General features: G+C 24.2%; 1 protein-coding gene across 5 annotated transcripts in view; it reads right to left on the bottom strand.

The window, feature by feature from the left end:
- LOC132932338 (6-phosphofructo-2-kinase/fructose-2,6-bisphosphatase) overlaps positions 1 to 14,193 on the bottom strand; it is a 33,020-nt gene extending 18,827 nt beyond the window's left edge. For 3 of the 5 annotated variants that reach the window (XM_060998658.1, XM_060998661.1, XM_060998662.1), the window contains exon 1: positions 13,612 to 14,191. In XM_060998658.1, coding sequence (XP_060854641.1) covers positions 13,612 to 13,783 — 172 coding nt within the window. In that variant the 5' untranslated portion in view covers positions 13,784 to 14,191. Of the gene's footprint in view, positions 1 to 2,976; positions 3,089 to 13,611 lie in introns of those variants that run through there. The other 2 variants (XM_060998657.1, XM_060998659.1) reach the window with 2 other exon arrangements.
- Positions 14,194 to 15,251: the final 1,058 nt, after the last annotated feature.

Below are 15,251 nucleotides of genomic sequence, written 5' to 3'. Positions count from 1 at the left end.
CACATCACTATACTTAGAATCTAAAATATATCTATCATTATCAAACATTATATCATTTATATCCTAAATATTTATATTATTTTAAGACTGTTTAATAATAAAACGATTTCAAAACAGTTAAGTTATGGAATTTAAAATTGAAACACCGCTTTTTTTTCAATTGCAAATATTTTATTTTATTTTTTTGGTTAAGAAGAAGTTATTCCCTACAACTATCACTCTTCTCCATTCATTCCTATTGGTTGCATTTACTCACCATTTTTTATTCCCAGAGTATTAAACTTCTTTTCTACTCTATCCATCCATCTCTGTGTTGGATGTACTAGTGGTCTCTTACTCGTTGGGACCCATTTTACCTCATCTCGAATCATATGGTCATGTGCCCGCCATATTATATGTCTTGCTAAAATTAGTTGTCTAATTTTCATTTTTGAAACTTTATCGACTTTTCCATCTCTTTGGTCTTTCTTCTTTCATATGTTACAGTGTACTGGTTTCTTTATTTTGTCTATCCAAAGAATCGACGCAGGAGTTTTTTCGGATATTTCACCTTCAACGCAATAGTATGGACCAATAACTAATAGGTACTTTTAATACAATGTTCAAATGTGTTTTGTATAATTTGTATTGTGCCTAGATAAGGTACACGTATAGAAATTAATGTTATTTGTTCCAACGAATATTAATTTCCTTTTAAATAAACCATATAATAAATTTATCATACTTTGAGTTATTTATTTACAATTTCTACCAACTCCTCAAATTTACCATACTAAGGAACATACTCTGAACTATACATAAAATCTAAAATGTGTTATTAATTGAGGTTAGTACGAAGCAAATTATAATTGAATGCAGTTTGAAAATAGTACAAAGTGCTTGTTTATTATTTTCTACCTTTTAAATGTAAATTACTTTTTAATTACCAAATTATAAAAGTTTAAAAACAATTCAATTATTTGTAAACGTGACTTTGTACACCTAACTAAACTGCATATATTTAATACAAATATAAAACTTAATGGATGTATTCAATTTTTGGTTTATGTGTCATAATAAGTCAATTTAATTGTGTAATAAACAATTCTTAATGATCCCTAATGATTCCATCAGTTCACATTTATTTGCAGCGACCACCCCAGGTTTTCTATCGATGATTACCTCTAATATAAAGCATAGTGTAACTATAATCAGTATTTATGATGATATGATACATCTTATTAAATTTTTAAATATATAATAAATTAATTATATTACATTGTGTAATTTTAATGTCAACACAATCCGTAAATGACTACTTAAGCCAAAGATCACAAGAAAAAACTTCCAAAAATAGCAATATAATAAGTACTAATCTTTAAAGTAATGAATATTATAATTATATACTATGAAAATTAAAATTATTGTCTACATAATCTAACAATAAATTATAACTAGCAGATATTACCTAAATACATTATAAATATAATTACTAAGTAGGTTATACAAAATAACATATGTACTGTTTAAAGACATATGCATGGCGTAAATAGGTAATTCTATAACAGAAATGACCTCATATAGTATATTTATAAAAACTTTCATAATGAGAATACAAATAATAATGATTGTATTATACTAATATCTTATTATTATTATTTGCAAACAAGAATAATACTATATGATTATTATGATTGTATTAATAATGTATTAAGTATATAGTATAGATAGATGTAATAATTTATATAATACCGATTTAGCCTATAGGTAACTATAAAATTGTAAAAATTATTATGTTTGAAAATATTTTTTATAATAGAAAAAATCAAAGAAAAATACTTCAATATTCAAGTTAACTTTTTCTTTTAGAAAAAAAATAGAAAAATGAAAATTTTTACACAAAATAGATTTTTTTATTAAATTGTAATTCAAAAGCAAATAAACTTATATTCGTGAAATGTATAAGTGTTCATATTAGTATTTTATATAATTTTCCCCAGTCAAAAAGGTTGAAAATATAATACAATGTTCTTCATAAGTTGTTTATACTTAGTGGAATCAAAAATAAAACTGCGTAAATAAACAATAATTTTTAACTAGCATTTTGAAATTAGAATTTCGTTAAAATAATTATTTTATAGTTAAAAAATCTAATATTTAATATTCATATACCTTATAAGTTTCAAAATTGAATATATTATGGTTATTAAATAAAAGTTTTGCTTACTAGAATTATATAAAATGAATGTAATTCCACTAATATATTTTTATTAGTTTAAATGTGAATAAACTTTAATATTCACGCTTAAACCACAGTTTTTGGGTTTTTGTTTTCAATGTAATTTAAAGAATATAGGAAGAATTTGTAGAAACTTAAAACATTTCGTTGTTACTTCAACCGTTATTTTTGTAAACTAAATAAAATTTTCAATACCTTTAAACTAATTTTAGATTATTTTAAGTTATTTTTAAGTATTTGAATTTGTTTTAGTTTTTTATTTTAAAAAGTGTATAACAATTTTTAAGCTCGGTCAAAAATTTTAAAACTTAAACAAGATCACCCAAATGTGTAGCACTCACTGAAACTTAAAAATCTAAAATAATAATGAGTAATATAAGACATTTTTTTTTGTTATTTTGTTGTAATTCAACAATATTTGTTTGAACTTTCAAAATATTTAGATTAATTTTAAATTATTATCTTTTTATACCATTTAACGTCAACCGTTTTATTAATAGTTTAATAAATTAATATAGTAGAAATATAAATACTTAAAATAAATAAAATAAGTAAATACTTAGTAGTTAGTAACAAGCAGTTTCTGTTCAGAATCGTTTTTCCTACCTATAAACATTAATTTACCAATGAATTCAAATTAAACATATCCAATTCATTAACAATTATCCTCCTACTCAATGACGATGTACGGTTGACATCTGCTATTCCTAGACAATACACAATTTGATAGGTAACGGAGCGCGCCGCATAATACTCACCCTTAACATGGATTATAGACACGGTCCTAGTCTTTTTATTCAGGTATCTGGAGGCGAGCGGTTCGAACTGCGGCCCGCAGTCGCTGTTATTATGCATAGTTGACAGAGAATGCGATGTTCACAGAATGAAACATATGCGTACGGAAACTTCACCACTATCAAACCGGTCCAATATCGCAGAATCCACCACTGCCGCACTGTGCCGAAACGGCTTGTACAGTTGCGCGCGCATGGCCGATTATATTTATTTAATTTACAATTATTAATTAGTAATTACTATTATTTATATATTTTTTTTTATATTACCTATTTATAGGTGTACACGAATACGAATAATAAGTATTATATATACCACTCCTCTTCATATCATAATAATATAATCAGTGGCGTATTTTCAATTTTTTTCTGGGGGGTCTAATAAATCCGACATAATATAGATAGGTACTGATATAAAGAAATAGTTTTTAATAGATTATAAGAATAAAAAATAGTTGTTTTAATATATTTTAAAGTACAAAACGTCTTTTTTTTTACAATTATTGATGTATATATCTAATACGGGTATTTTTTAAAGTGGTAATACATACAATACAAGGACAAGTTTAGTTACGCGCGGCGGCGGATTTTTGAGCGTTCGACCGCGTCCGTTGGCTAATTTTAAGCTATATTTTATAAAAATATTTTGTTCACGGGAAAAATTGCATCGTCCGCGCGTGCCTACATAAATCGGGGTTTGCAAATATGTAAGAATTTTTAGTTTTTTTTTTAGAGAGATTCTGGGGGGGTCCAGTACCCCTGGACAGCCCCCCCTAAATACGCCACTTAATATAATATTATTGTGTATGAATGCACTTTACGTTTATACTTGACTATAATTCTTTGATTATCATTTTTCTTTGCATTTACGAAATAAGCATAATAAAATTACATCCAGAAAGCAACCATTAACTACTCAGTCACACTATAAATTACACAAAAAAATTTTTTCAACTAAAAAATATGTAAAAAATATCTCTCCACTCCAATCATCTAAAATTTATAATTAATACTTATAAAGTTATCTCATTAACTACTGGTCCGAATTTCAATTTGTATGTATTGAAATACTCCGAAAAGTATTCTGCTTTAGAATATATGTTGTCAAAAAAACTTAAAAAAATTATAACGATTAACGATGAAAAATATTTAAAAATATATTTCTTTTAAAACAATTTTATTTCAACTGGAAATCATGTAAAAAAATATATTTTCAAAAACATTAATAGTTTTATAGAAATAATGAGTATTATTCGATAAAAGAATCGCTCTTTATAAAGTAGTCATAATTAAACAATAAGCATTATGACTTAATATGAGACATTAAGCAAAGACTTCATATGCTGTGTATGCGCTAACTTGCTTATTATAAAAAAAACCAATGCAATATGACGAAATAATAGTAAAAACCCTGTATATACTATGAATAAATTACTATATCAGATAATGTGTTTTATAATGTATTTATAAAAATGTGTAAATTATATTAGTATATACTAATTAATATGGTTAAATAATCACATTAAATAAATTAAGCAAACATAGGTACACCTAACTTATTTTTAGTGTTTACGGGCATATTGTGTAATTATGAATATAATGCAAGTCCATTTTTTTAGTCATTTTAAAATCTTAAAATGAACACAATTGTTTTACAATATCTACTAATTAATTTAATTAGTGGATATTGTGAGACAGTACTACAGTAGTACAAAACATGCGAACTATAGAAATAGAAGTAAATAATAAAAATAAGTAGGTAGGTACTGACACGCCACCAAAGGCTAAATAACATTCATTTTAGGCTGCTATTGATAATTGATATTATAATGAGGTGTACTAGAAGAATAAGACAAGTCGATCTTTTCTGAACAAAATATAATAGTTCATAATAATTATAATTTTAGATTCTGAAAGGAGCAATAAATGTATTGATTTTACAATGTTTTTATGTATGTATCTGACGTCAGGAGCAGAAAAAAATTATCTATTTTCAATTTATAGAATTGGTTCTGGTAGCAGATTTAATCTAGTTTCGATATATAAAATACTAGTTTTGGACAACATTTTACAAATACTTAAAATGTATAAATATATTTTGAGATAAAATATATTATGTACTTCTACTACACTGAAACAATTTTCAAAATATTTTGGCTCTTTTTATAATATTTATATATTTGATGACATTTTTCGATTTATATTGGTAATACGTTAATAAAATTAATAATAAAAAGCTCAACAATTATTACAAAATTTAATGTTTAATATAGTTGTTCTTACATTAATTAAAAATTATGAAATGTATATATATTGGCACAATTTTTTTCATGGACATTTGTTAATCAATTTATGTTAAAAAAATCTAAATAAAACGATTTTAGTTATTTTGTTGTAATTCAAAAATTTAATCATAGGGTCATTTTTAGCTATTACCTATAATATTATTAATTATTATTATTTTCTATAGAACGTTATGAAATTTTCAAAATATTTAAACTAATTTTATAATATTTATATCATATTAATATCTTGTATAATTTTACATTATTTTGTTATGATATTCACACTATTTTACGGTATAATACGAATTCGTTAGTATTGACTTATAAATTAATAAGAATAATATTTTATATAGAATACTACAATACTTAATTATATACAATATCTAAAGCGATGTTTTCTGTATTAGTAATAGTATTTATTTTACTTTATTGAATGCAAGTGCTAGACGGAATTTTAACAAATAACATATATAGAAATAATAAGTATAATACAATAAAAGCTCTGAAATAACAAATAAGAAACTTAAAACCAAAAAGTATTATAAATTAACAAACGAGAAAAAATAAAACCATGGCCTCGGTATAAAGTTTAATTAAGTAAGTATGTTAAGATTGAGGGAGAACACTCCATGAGTTACTTAAAATTTTACAGAAGATTTAATTCTAACTTTTTAAGGTAACAAAATATCCTTAGGAATAGAGACCAATACACTACACACCAGTTACTTGTAATCGTTTTTGTATACAATGATTTATTATAATTTATTATTGAATTCAAATTTAATGAATATTCATTAGTGACCTACTCAATAACGAGATTCGTTCAAAAAATATACTATACGACCATTGCAAAGAGATTTCCACTGTTTTTTTACTTTCAAGTGACAAAAAAATAAAAAGCTTAACTTAAAATTACATATTATTGGAAACAATTACGATTATTTTATTTAAAACAAAATTAATATCTACAGCTTAGTTACGCATATTATATATTGTAGTTATACTTAGTATGTAAAATATACTTGCTAAACGTTCACGTTGTATATTTTTCACCAAACAGTAAATATATGTTTAATGATACAAATATTGAATATTATAATAATATATTATATTTAAATTGGGATATTTCCTACATTTCAATAAGTAAATAATACCTAACATCAATCAAAAATAGGAGAGACGTACCTATATAAATACTTAGTTAAAGGTAATCTATATTTACTTATTTACTTATTTATCTAACCTGAAAAGTATATTATATTTAATAATAGTTACCCATGTAAATTGTATAATATAAAACAGATAGAAATATGCATAATTTCTATGTATGGCGTACCTATGCAGTTTATTAAACTAGCAGTATATTCCGACTTCACCCAAGAAAAAAATGAACCAACATAAAATATATAGCACTACGTAGGTATATCACGGTTTTTGTATAGCTCAACTGGAAAATCAGCATAGTTGTTGTATTCACTTTGTGAATTAATTCGAACGAAATAGACAGTCTATCTGTGACAGATTACAAACCTATAAGGTATAGACTATAGCATTCGATATATTTTCAAACGTGGTTCTAACTTCTAACTATACTCAATCCAGCTAGGCAACAAAAGAACATGTCGTGCCGTCGTGGTCCGACAAAAATCGGTTCTTCTGAGCATCTTCACGCTAGTATTTATTCTTTTAATATTACCCTCATTCAATTTTTATAATGTTTATTTTATTTTATGTTATTTTATTTTGTTTATTTACTAATTAATATTAATTACACATTGAGTTTTATTATATACAATCTGTTGTGTTGCTCTAACTTGGTCATACGAAATCTATATAATATTTAAAAATATGGAAATATTCATCAAGATATTTTTCATAAATTAATTTTGAGATAAATTTAACTATACTTAAATAGCATTCATTCACAAATATTTAAAGCGTTATTTGAATTAAGTTCACAAACAATTATACAAGTTCAAAAATGCCAATACAATCACGTGTATATGCACACAAATACATAATACAGACATAAACGTCATCCACGATGAGTTATTTAATTGCGTCATTTGTATTAAACTATAATCTTTCTTTTAGCCTACGACTCAAGAAAAAAAAAAATACATCCGTGTAAACCTTAATCACACAGATATTTAAATTGTATTTGACTCGTTTATTAATTAATAAATAATATTAATTCATATTCAACACAAACTACATTTTATAAATATTATACACAAATAATTATTAATATGATACAATTATATACCTAGCTAGGTACAATTTTATATTTTATTTATATTAGTATTTAATATTTAGTAGTATATGTTATATGACCTTGATAAAAACTGCGTAATTAAATTAAAAATAAAAATAATATAATCAAGTTGTAAATACAATAACATTGAACAACTAGAATGTATCATGATTAAATGTGCCGATGTATTTTAAATCTATGTAATCTAAAAAGATAAGAGATGAGAATAGTAAGATGTGTGAAGTAGTATAATAGTAAATTCCTATTCCTCTAACCTAAACTCTTATTTTAACGCTTAAAATGTAGTATATACAACACCCCAATACTTTTTAGTATATTAATATTTATTTGTAATTTTCATTTATTTCTTGTCTTAGATAAAACTCTTTAATATTAAGGATGTTTTCTAAAAGCAAATTTAATGTAATTAGTACTTTGACTCTTTTAAAGTGTTAAGAGTAAAAAATGTCCAGATGTCCAGTAATCTAATATCATAGCAGAATATTATTTTTAGGCGGTGCTACAGTATTATATAGTCTTTTCTTTTTTTATACTATTACAATTATTTAATTATATACACAATAATTCACTAAGCAGCTTACTTACATTTTTTCTTTTGTAATAAATGTATTTAAATTTTACCAAATTTTCAATTATTTAGATTTTTATATCATTTAAAGTGTCCTTGTGGTGATACAAACGTATTATTTTCAAATGAGAATCACTTTTTTTTTAATGTAAATTCAGGTCAAATTTTCGTGCTCTAATTATAAATTATATATTACTAAATACTAAAATTGTACATTTAATTTTATACATATAAGTAATATGTATATATATTTGCATAAATATATGATATTATAGTGTTATTTTCAAAACAAGGACTTCAACAAAAAAAAAAATCTCCTACACCTAAAATACAATTTTTTTTCTTTCAAAAATTCATAATAGATACACCAATTAATGTATCAAATGTAAGTACACATATTATCATTTATATTTAATTTATTTCCTTAAAGGTAAAAAGGGTACCTACTAGGGTAGTGTTTTTTATCTTACCTAATATTTTGTTTAAAAATATAATCATAAATATTTTTTAATATGCTTGAAAATTGAATAAAAAAACCAAGCCTTCAATAATTAACTTATAGGTTTACATATTTAATTTAAAATAAACCATAATTTTGTTTTATTAAATTATTTTTACTTTTCTGTAACACTTGTATATACTAACGAGCACACTACACATCCGCCTATTTTATCTATCTGACAAACACGTAACATAGGTTAACTTTGAGGTTAGCTTATTGGAAAAAATGATTTCGCAATAATCTATAGACACACTACAATACTACAGTGGTAATTGTAGAAAGCTGAATGTTTACAGACATAAAAGATAATTTTATGTATTCTGAGAATAATGATAATTCAATTAGAAAACATTTTATTTTTAAATATTAGTAAATAAATAATAATAATGGGTACTTGTATTGAATTACTTGTTTTTATTGTTTGATTTATAGTAGATATATTATAGTTTTCTTACCGATGGTTATTAAAACTCTACAATTGTTTCTTAAATAATTTTACTTATATAAATATAATTATTAATTTTTTAGATTTTTTCAAATGTGCTGACAAGACAATAAGTACCTCACAATGAATGTGTGATATCCTTTTAATAAACATTAATTAATTATAAAAAATAACCTAATTTATGTAATTTTACTAACTTTTTATATCTGCAATCAAAATAATATTGATGGCTAGCTTTGCACATTCTGGGTTTGGGTGTTCAAATATCAGAATAAAAAATATAAACAAACTTTTGAGTGCTCATGATCATTAATATAGATTAATAAAAAATGAAAATATTATGTATGAAAAACTCAACTATACAATTACCTAAGTATCTTTTTAATTCATAGGATATTTCTTAAAATATTAGTTCAACTCATAAAATATAACTATAATAATTATTATTACAAAATGTCCATTTAGATATTTTTTAGATCAAAAATAGTGTATTTCAATAAAAATGTAATAATTTTCTATGTCTGCTAATAAATATTAAAAAACTCACTATAAAATTGAATAAGTATTTATTTTATAATTAGGTAATTCATTTAAAAAAAATTTTTTAAATAGATTTCAAGGTTTTGGATTTTTAATAGACTTTCATTATAATAAATAATTACGAATGCATTTCATTTGATTGGTAAAATGTAAGGTAATATGAATGCAATATTGACTTTTTAGTTTTTTTTTTTAAATTAATAAACATAAAGAAATAGTACTAGGTAACAAAAATAAGTACACCTATTTTAAAAATAAACCACATTGGTTGAAGTGTAAAATATTACATAAAAACACAATACAATATACATTTTAACCATTATTAATTTATTCATTGAAATAACTAAATTTGTTTAAATAAGAACAAAAGTGTTTGATCTGTAATATCGACTGCTATGGTACAGGAACATAAAATATAGTATTCTATACTATAATGTGCAAATTATATAGATGAATATTATAATTTAAATCTTAATTTATTCATCTTTTAAGATTTACATAATAATTAACAAACATATTTGCATATAGTACCTACATAATAGTGAATCTATTCTATTACCAATTTAATTTTAAAATATTAATACTCAGTAGACGCAGAAGAAAAATATATAACTGAGAAAATAACCATGCTTTATGTATTAAGTAGACCAATTATAATCACAGACATATAAATATAATATTTACAATCGACACTTATAATTTTTAATTACTTAAATAAATTTAATTACAATAATAGTAAGGTATCTCATATTAGTAATTAAAATGCATTTTAAATACTTTAAAACAGCGGTTCCCAAACTTTTTTTTCCATGGTGCCTTTCTTAGACCAAATTCAGACACGATGCCCTGCTGTGAGTTCCATGAAAGACAGAACAAAAGAATACTTATTGATAATGATAAATTATTTATTATGAACTGTAGACCACGGTGCCCTTAGAGAGTGCTCGTGGTGCCCCTAGTGCCCAGTTTGAGAACCGCTGCCATAAAAATGATTAGGATTAAAAAAAATAAAACCACACTTAATATAATATACTGAAAGCATATAATTAACACACACCAAATGACAAAATTAATTATTATATTATAAGGTATCTTAATCTAAAATAATTCAGTTGAAATAATATAATTTCAATAACTTTTTATTGATCAAGATTTATATTTAAAATAAACTAATAGTTTAACACCATAATAAAAATATAAAATGAAAACAAAAAATTGTTTAAGATCTTCCGTTCAATTTGATATCAATTCATGTATTTTAATAAAGTATAAATTGGATCATTTCTTTGAAATTTAGAATAAAAATAATGCCCAAGATAAATTTTTAAAATTATTTAGCATTAGCAATAATTTCTTTTAATAGGAGGCTATACCAAAAGTAGAACTATACAATATAAATTTATAATTGTATCATTTGTATCAACATAAAAACAAAATTGTATGAAACTTATATTAAATATATAGTTATATAAGTGATAACTAATAAGTATTACCTAACATGAGTAGGTGCTATAATTTAATAAAAATCAACTAAAATTAAATTATATGTTGGAAAATTTAAATACTATTTATAGGTATTATAAATCAAAACTAAGAGTAAATGAATTAAAAAGTTAAAGTTAGGTTAATCTTAACTAAGTTTTAGTAAGTAGTTACTTTTATTTCATAATAATTTTTAACCTGACAAATACAATTGTAATTTAAAATACCAAATAATATTATTCAATTTCTTACCTAATTATTTATATAGTCACATATTTTATATATATAGGTAGGACGCCATACCTGCATGTGTTGTCTCTGTTTTACTATCGCACATCATAACAAATTTTTGTTTAGCAGAATACATTTTGTGACGTTAGCTTTAATATTAGAGTAAATTTACCTATTATCAAATTTAAAGGTAAGAATATTATCTAAACATTGACATAAAATTGTATTGATATTATCTGTTTAAAGTGAGTTATGAACATTTTAAAGTTGTTATATTTTACATAGGTGTAACTCACTTTAAAATAATAATATCATTAAAAGCATATGTCATTGTCTAGATAATATTCTTACCTTTAAATTTGATAATAGGTAAATTTACTCTAATATTAAAGCTAATGTCATAAAATGTATTCTGCTGAATGAAAATGTGTTATGATGTACATTAGTAAGACAGAGACAACACATGCGGGTATGGCGTCCTCTTAAGTTATTTTATAAAGTAAAAGTATAGTTATAGTATGGCCCACATAGAATAATATTTCTTCTTTTTTGATTATCAATATTCATTTTTACAATGATTTTATTAAAATAAAAAAATATACTATTTATTATTGGTTTAGACTTCAGAAATACAGGTTAATAATTAATATAATGTACATAAATATAACTATAACATTTCTTGGTAAATACAATAATAACTTAAACTTTGATAGACTATTATTAATAAATTATTATTCTGTAGATATCCAATCTAATTGTCAATAATATCTGACACCATATTCAATATTTATAAAAACTAATAACCATAATTAAAAAAGAAATTATAATTAATTTATAAATATTAAATACATATAAGTAGGCATTATTTATTTATTATTCAAGCATAGATTGTAATAATCAATCACATCAACAACGGTTATAACTTGTTTTCTTATTGTTGTTACAGTTTGTACCCTAGAAGCCAGAAGGCTAGAACATTTATGTAGACTTGTTACCATTTTCATTAGGATCATTTATAGATATATTATTAAATGACAAATTTTACAATAAATTACTTTTATTAGTATTTAAAAATGGATAGTAACGCATCTCTATTGAAATGGAATTATTCAAATATAAATATTTAAACCCTTAACTAAAAAATGGATTATTTAGAGCATCAAACTTTACATTTATCTTGTTCTATTTTGGTTCATAATTTTTTTCAGTAATTTTCTTAATCTAACCTTTTCTTATAATACATAATAATTATAACAGTTAGAAATCAATTTCAGTCGTCACTTGATATTTGCAACAGTATTAACAAACTTAATATTACCTAAATTGTTTTTATGTTGGTGAACCATGTATACCATGTGTGTAATACTTTTATCAATTAAATATTAAAACATAAAAACCACAACACTTTATTTCTTTTATTTCATATTGTAATAATTAAACTTAAAACAAAATTAAGTAAATAAAGGAAATTATAAGTTATGGGTTAAATAACTATCATGTTGTAATAGGTACAACAAATTCAATGAAAGAAACTTCGAAAAGTTAAACATCACATCAGAATATGAAAAATAGATAATAAATTTTTAAAAATGTATTCATTATTTTGGATTACTTATTGATTACCTATATTAAATTAAGTTTTATGTACCTACCTAATAAGAAATACTAAGAAAGATATAATTATATAGATTATGTACCTACATTAAAGTAAAAACAATATTATTTATAATGACTGTCCATTGTGGTAACAAGAAGAATGTAATACACTGATTTTTAAGTAAATGCCCTGGTAAGTACTTATCAAACCAAATTGTTATTTTAAATTTATTTCACTTTTACAAATTCATAAAAATTAAATAACTAAAACTAAAAGAATTAGAAAAAAATTGTCAATACCCAACTACCTAGGTATACAGATATAATATAAGTACATTGAAATTAAACTTTAAATATAATGTTATGTTGTAATTGTTTTATGTGTTTTTGATCACTACAATTAAAGTAACTCCTTACAATAAATCAATAGAAAAAAATTTAAAACAGAAATTTTTCTATCATATCTTGTATCATACTTAAACACAATATTATAATAATTACTTACCTGGCTTTGTTAAAATTCAAAAAATGTATTAAATTCTTAAAACAAACTATTAATCATAACATGAGTTAATTCTAACTAGATACCTTAGTACCTAATTATCAACTTGAGTGCAATCCTACATAACAGATACAAGCTATTATAAGTCAAAAATATATGTAAAAATAATTTACCTCTAATTGGAAACGGTTTTGTCAGCACAGTATCTGTGGTTGGAGGTAAATGTCTATAAACTTGATTGTTTTCATCTTTGGGTGGCCAATAGTGTTCACTGCACAATTTAACACAGTCACCATTACTATAATCGGGTACAACAGTCTTCACTACTGAACTGCAAACGGCCATTACTTCATTAAGCGCTTAATAACGTTTGTAGAGCTATATTTATAATGTATATTACTATATTGTAATATATAGAATATTTATAAAATATAAAATAATCAAACAGGAGCAGATTATAAAACAAAATAATAATGAGACAAACAATTAAAACATTCCTTCCTAAAACAACAATGTTCTAACTATTATTTTTGTATTAAAATTCAAAATTAAATTAAATAAACACCAAACCGAACGGATAGTTTGGACGACTGTCGCACGGACGAGCGAAGGAAGCAACGGAAAGCGACAGTGACGACTGACAGTACTACGGTAAAGCGATAGACCGAATTACTAATATTACTATTTATTTTTCTAGTCAGTGCTCAGTAGTCACTTCACGGCAGACGGAACTCGATAACGTGCTGTACGTCTTAGATGTTTCATACGAGCTCCGGATGAATGAAAACTATCGGTTGATAAGAAATTTGATAACGCTTATAGTTAGATGTACGCGACGTCATGTACTCGTAGTTTTTCCCACGATTTTGTAAATTTATGTTTTTTAACAAACCTTTCAGTCTCTTAGCGCTACAAATTAAATATATAATAAATTTATGATTTATCGTTATTCATTTTTAATTTTTACAAGAACCTACGTCCTGTATAATGTAAATTTTCTGAAAAGGATCAACGTCGCACAGTTGTTTTTATCTTCCATGACGGGCCTTGAATCCGACACTTTGTCGCTCGACCAATGGTACAAAATTTAACAGCCGACTCAACCACAGACAACATGAAATATATAATTATGTATATATATTTAGAATAGACGTATAGTCTTGTGTTTATTTAAATTATATTATTATAACTATATATATATATATGTTTATATGAATATTACGATGCAGCACTAAACATAATATCGACTTCTGATGCGTGAGGAACTAAATAATTGATAATATTAGCTTCTACAGCCCATAGAGTATTACTCTATGCTACAGCCAATCTATGACTACAGCATGCGGGTCCGCTGATAATCAGTATTGAGCTTTTTTTTAAATACCTACTAGGTTACGAAACAAACATTCATACATAAAAAAAAAGTTTTAGATTCTGAACGGAACGATGAGCGATGACCAATTAATGTATTGATTTTACAATGATGTACCTATATTTCTGTTTTGTCTGTCATCACATTTTGAGACAGTAAAATTCTTCGATTTTCCACTTATTAGGGGATGGTTTCTGATAGTAAGTTGAATCTAGTTAGTATGTTTGTTTGGGGAGGGGGGAGGTAGAAAATAAAAATCTAGTACTTTCCATAATAATCGAATAATGAAAAAGTTGGCAAGTTGATGACGCTCTGCTGTCTACATTAGGTGTCTAATGGATTACTGTTATAGTGTTATGAGTGTATTAAATTTGAATTCAATGATATCACATATCATGGTAAACGATAAACGATTCTGATATCTATAACTACAAAATGGTT

This window comes from Rhopalosiphum padi, chromosome 1 (assembly GCF_020882245.1).
Source record: "Rhopalosiphum padi isolate XX-2018 chromosome 1, ASM2088224v1, whole genome shotgun sequence".
Lineage (NCBI taxonomy): Eukaryota > Metazoa > Arthropoda > Insecta > Hemiptera > Aphididae > Rhopalosiphum > Rhopalosiphum padi.
The sequence above is the reverse complement of the archived record's forward strand: the minus strand, read 5'-3'. Positions and strand labels throughout refer to the sequence as shown.